This window comes from Carassius auratus, chromosome 16 (genome assembly GCF_003368295.1).
Source record: "Carassius auratus strain Wakin chromosome 16, ASM336829v1, whole genome shotgun sequence".
Classification (NCBI taxonomy): domain Eukaryota; kingdom Metazoa; phylum Chordata; class Actinopteri; order Cypriniformes; family Cyprinidae; genus Carassius; species Carassius auratus.
The window spans coordinates 8,612,074-8,618,073 of NC_039258.1; the positions used below are offsets into that span (position 1 = coordinate 8,612,074).

Consider the following 6,000-nt stretch of genomic DNA (forward strand, 5'->3'; position numbering starts at 1 on the left):
ATTTGAGATTTTTAGGGCCCAAGCACAGCAGTGCGAGGATCCTATTGGAATTGCACCGTTTATATTATCTTGTAATTTATTCGGTAATAAAGGTTTGCCATTAAATTTAGTGTGAATGTAAATTGAAGTGGCCACATCCAACATGTAAAGTAGAATTGGAGCCACAGAAAGTGGAGTTTACTGGAGTTCACACTACTTTCAAATATTGGGATTGTTATAAATTTCTTTAAATAAATTAATAATTTTTTTTAGCAAGTATATATTAAATTGATAAAAAAAGTACAATCGATTATTATTTCAATTAATAAAAAAAATATAATAATATTTCACAATATTACTGCATTTTTGGTCAAATAAATGAAGCCTGGATGAACGTACAGTAAGAGATGTTAAAATGTAAAACATTCTACAGGCTCCAAGCTTTTGAATGACGGTGTACAGTACTGTACATCTGATTCATTGTTTCAGTTTTGAATGGTGTGCAATCCTACAATAAGCCATAAGCTCCTACATATCATATACAGTCAATAGAAAGCCAAATCAAATATGATAGAACAGAATGGGAAGATAAAAGCATTGTAATAACATCAAAGAGCAGAAATAAATGAACTAATCAAATAGCAGTTACACTGAACGACAAAAATTAAGAGATAAAAGACTAGGCACAAGAGAACTGATGATAGGAATATTCCATTTTGTAATATTTTACCATTTGTGTGATCTGAAAATGACACATAAACTGTGATTGGCCACAGATAAATGTCACAGGGCATTTCATAAGAGCACGTGGACTGTCCATCAGGTCACGTTCCTGCTTTGCATATTGTTGTGACGGCCGTTGTGCCCTTGAACAACACACTTAATCCTTGTCTCCTCACAGTGTTATCTGTGTGTGCAGTGACCCGTATCTCTGTTTGCCACTGAGCCAGATAAGTGATATTATATGCATTATTTATTTCTGTGTATATTTGCAAACAAATCATGAACAACATTCTGACATGAACAATTAAACGAATCAAACGGCTCTCAAATAAAATCGTTTTCTAAACGGGGGCACACTTCACTCATACCCAGACTCACTGATCTTAGCCCAGGTGTTATCATGGTCATTATCCTTTTAAACGCACGCTTCACTTTCCCCTCCTGCCCACCGAGCCACCTCATCTGGAACGCCAGGCACGAATTTGCTTCCCATCGCCGCCCAGAAGCACATCACTCAAAACTGTCACACCAACCACAGGCAGAGAGAAGAGATTATGGAGATGAAATCAATTATGCTTTAATATAGAACAGCGCAGGCCTTTCTCAGCTCTAAATCCAGAGCTGCCAAAGCACTGACTTCGATTGATTATCTCACCATTGACTCATCTAGCTGCCGCCGTCGTGCCGTACGCATACATAGCAGAAGACCTCTTCAGACGGCTCTTTGTATGCCTCTCATGCAGTCTGGTTTTATATTAACTAGATATGTGGAATTTCTGCTGTAGACTGAATATCAGTATGCAGCGCAGCCAGATCTGTTTCTCCTCTTGTCTCTTCTTGGCTCATGACAGCCGGGCTTGTTGTTTTCTTGTCTGTCTAGGAACGGTGGTGGCCGCAGCGGAATGTATTGTGCTAGCAACATCCTGATGGAAATGATTCAGTACCAGAACATGGTGGACGTCTTCTATGCCGTCAAGACCCTGCGTAACGCTAAGCCCAACATGGTGGAGACACTGGTGGGTACAAAAGTCCAGGACTAGTGAAATCTTACTATAGCAGATCTATTCAGAGCCAGAATAAAGAGATTATTTGTTGCAAAAAAATAAGACGAATCACAAAAGGCAGTCTTGCCTTTGAAGTAAATGGCCGGTTGTCAAAAGCATCAGTTTTGCTACAGTCCATTCAGTAGAAAAGGATTTATCCAGAAAATCCACAGGCCCACTCACTTTTTCTTGGGCCCAATGAGAAGCTAGCAGGGGGTTTTCATCTTTTGGAGAGAGCCCCAAAAATGATGGAAATATAGAAAAGTGGCTTTATAGATTATCTATAAAAACATAATGTTAATTTAATTTTTTTTTTTTTTTTTAATAAACTTGACCCTGACTGAAATCTATTCTATTTTTATTCTTTCACTCGTTTTCTTTTTATAAAGAAATAAAAATAAAACGGACCCTCTGACATTAGCATTCCCTATTCTTTCTCTATTCCACCTACTTGTTTTCTTTTGATTTATTATAACAAAATTACCCACTAACACTAGCGTTCCCTATTCTTTCTCTATTCCATCTACTTGTTTTCCTTTGATTTATAATAAAAAATGACCCTCTAACACTACCGTTCTCTATTCTTTTTCTTTTCTTTCAGCTTTTTCTTTTTATTAAAAAAATACCCTCTAATACTAGCTTTCTCTATTCTGCCTGCTTGTTTTCTTTTTATTTATTATAAAAAAGAAAAAAACCTTTCTATGTGTACTGCATTAAACTATCCGAGACACAGCATTTTCAAGTTATCGTTCTGTTTTGGTTTTGATTGCTTCTATTGTCCTCATTTGTAAGTCCCTTTGGATAAAAGCTTCTGCTAAATGACTGAATGTAAATGTAATGTGAAATTTAAAAGAGAACTAAATTGTCTGCAAAAAAAACTAAAACCATATGCAGATAGAATAAATTAGTATGAATAATGGATTTCTGATATAAAGTCTTAAAGAACAGTATTCTGACCCCAAACCATTGAACGGTAGGGTTCACACTCAATTTATTGCCCTAATTCTCTGATTTCTCTGTGTCTGTGTGATGCAGGAGCAGTACCGTTTCTGTTATGAGCTGGTTCTGGAGTATTTGGACTGCTTGGAGGTCAGATAGCGGAATCTCCCCCCCCCCCCATCCCACCATGCTGACTTCACTGCATGGAGCAGGACCACCGGCAGGCTCACTTTCACACCCTCAATCACCTCTGCTTACCTTCTTTCTTTCCAGATCCTAAAGCTAAAGGAAGAAGATGGTTAAAAAAAAAACAAAAAAAACAAATTTCGAGTTGAGTTTTCTGCCTTTTTACCCCAAACATCTAAATATGTTCACCCTTCTGTGTCATGGCTGTTTTTTCGGTTTGGGATATTTTCAGCATATTTTCCTCAGAACTGTGAGCAATTCCAGAGCCTTGCTTGGTGCGGTGTGGTTGGTTTAGCTCTGCTCGCAGAGATAGTGAGCCGTTTGTAAAAACGGCAGCTTTATTTTACACCTGCCTGTTTCTCACTGGCTGGACTGAAGAGCAGAAATAAACATCACTTGGAGAAGATTTCTTCATGTGCAGCACAGTGGAGCAGAGTCGGGCGCCTTTACTGCTCTTAAAAGGAGTCGGGTACCTGTCGTGCCCCTTAAAAAGCGCCAAAAGGACAAACACACACATGCATGCACACACAGATTCAACCAGCAGACAGCTTTCCATCAACTGCCTATCAAGATGCTGATGCCTCTTCAACGCTGTTTCTCCCTCATGGGTACTTTTCTCTGAAGATTGGTTCTTGTATCATTGGAGGTGGAGTTTATTACTATATACAGTGCCATATGTCTCAAGAGGAGATTGACAGGAGAGTTGGGCGGCCACCTTGCCCCACTGTGGCTTTCCTATATTGTTGTGACTGTTGTCTTTTTTCCTCTCACTTGTATATATATATACTTAACGTCTGCTGGAAATCTCTTACGTCTTAAGGTGTAAGTCTCAAGTGCTAACAGTGGCCCTGTGTGCTTAAAGGAAAGGAAGTACATTAACAAGGGGCAGACGTGATGGCATTCTAAAGCTTGCGGTGGATTACACCCTGACCTTTATCCTCTCACTCAATGCTTCTGAGCGAGCGCAGTTAATAGTCTTTTTACAACAGCGCTGTGAAACGGGAACGGAGGCGAAACTGTGTCAGAAGCGAGGAGAAAGAGACCAAAAGGAACACCGGCAATCTTCTTCTATTCACTTGTAACTATTTATCGGACTGACTCGTGTTCTTTGAGTGGATTTGTTTAACAATTGTGCAGCTTTGTGTGTACAGCTGAATCCAAGGCTCGAGATTTTTCAAAGCATTTCTTTAAGTTGACGTTTACAGTCCATTTCTGTTGCATTGCAGTATGTGGTGGGCTTTATTCGCCACTTTAATAGCTGGATAAACAATGCTTTATCATCTGTTTGTCAAGTGTGCATTTTAATGTATGGAACTGTTTTTTTTTTCAAGCATCAGATGTCTAATACCATGTTAGCTAGTCAGATTTCTGTCACATTTTAAAATAGTAATTTTGGCCTTTCATGCCTCAGAGGATTATTATTAAAGCTATACGTTTGGTATATATAACAAAAATATGTTTTTGTTTTTGCTCCACTCCTACTGAGCAACAGTTATTTTATGCTATATTTTTTATTATATTTTTTTTACGCTTTCAGATTTTTTGTTGCCACATTATAAAAGCATATAAATCTGTCTTTTAAACTTGATTTAAACATTTCCCAAAGATTGGTAACAGGGTTACCAACGAATTCCCCATAGAAAAAACATGAAAAACAGCTTGTATCAAAATTGATGTGACCTTCTGAGGGTGAAAATCAACCTTCTTTCACTGTCTTTTGGTTGAAATAAGTGAAAGAGCTTCAGGCTGTAATTTGTAATTAGTTTGTGGAAGGTGCCAGACACTTTAGTGCAGTAAGTAGAACCGACAGCCAGGTGTTGAGTGATAAAAATACCAAACCATAGTTACCACCATTGAAAATTACAGTAGTTTAAACTAAAAGCACTAAATAAAATGGTATCCACATCAGTATTACAAACACGCATCCCTCCAATTGTTATGACCCCTAACTGTGAAATTGCCATATCAGCAAGATGCCAAGTTAACAAACCACAGAGGCGTTTTCTCAATGATTACATTACTCCGCATAAACCATCTCAGATGTCAGCCTGCCTCAGTCCACACTGACTGACGGCTCTCTAATGGTGTTCACAAGCTCTTGTAGTTAGAGTTCGCTCAAAGATGAGAAATCTGTTCCAAACGTGACTTTATTTCCACTGTAAAACACAAAGGATTTGGGACGATAGGATGACAGAATTTTCATTTTTAGACAAACTGTTGTTCTAAGGGAGCCAGAGAAAATATTGATTTGACAGATTACACAGACAATGTTCTGACTATTTTTTTCTTTTCTTTTTTTTCACCCAATCCCCCTTTGGACTTGCTTGAAAAGTGCCTGGATTTCAAGTGGAAAGTATGTGTACATATAGATGTATATTTGTGTTCTGTGAATAGTATGTGAATAAAGTTTGTTCGACCAGATTTAACAATTTAAAAGTAATAGAAAGAGTTGAATGTACTGTTTAAGACCTGTTTCCTGAACATGCCGCCAAAAGATCTGACACATGCTCAGTCAGCTGAGGAGGATTTCTAAAAGCCATCCCAAAGTCGCCCATTCAGTCACTTTAAAACCTTCCAATTAATTTTTATTTTATTTATTTTTTTTTTATAACCATGCTCATTCCAAAGACATTAGCCAACTTCTAATGGTCTCTATATTCACTTCTATGCTAATACCGCTTAACTATCCCTAGTGTGTCACTATGAGAGAGGAAGCTGTTGAGCCAGGTCCTTGTTCTTTGTGAGTTTTGTTTGTTCATTCGTTTCCTTCCAAGTGTTTCTGTATGATACTGAATGATCTGGAAAAGAACTGTGTTTTTGACCATGTGTTTGTGGGACAGGAAGCGGACACAGAGGCGTATATCTCTTGGGGAACTGAGGGTTGGGGTGGGATGGGTGTTCAAACAACAATAAAATGTTCTAAGACTGTAATTGTGTTATTGGAGCAATCATTTCTTCAAACTCTCATGTTTATAGGTAACATTTAGAACAGTTAAATGGACTTGGCGTTATGGCATAGCAACGAAAAACTATTTTAAAATCTTAATTGTTAATGTTCATTTCTACATGTATATTTGAAGTTGTGTGCATTAGTATAAAATGTATTTTCAACTAACATGAATTAACAATG

The 6,000-nt window shown here is 37.8% G+C and overlaps 1 protein-coding gene across 15 annotated transcripts in view; it reads left to right on the forward strand.

The window, feature by feature from the left end:
• Window positions 1-5,798, forward strand: part of ptprub (protein tyrosine phosphatase receptor type Ub) — a 206,412-nt gene extending 200,614 nt beyond the window's left edge. For 14 of the 15 annotated variants that reach the window (XM_026283812.1, XM_026283813.1, XM_026283811.1 and 11 more), the window contains 2 exons: window positions 1,583-1,718; window positions 2,781-2,920. In XM_026283812.1, the coding sequence (XP_026139597.1) occupies window positions 1,583-1,718; window positions 2,781-2,843 (199 nt within the window). In that variant the 3' untranslated portion in view covers window positions 2,844-2,920. Of the gene's footprint in view, window positions 1-1,582; window positions 1,719-2,780 lie in introns of all 15 variants that reach the window. The other variant, XM_026283808.1, reaches the window with a different exon arrangement.
• The last annotated feature ends 202 nt before the right edge of the window (window positions 5,799-6,000 follow it).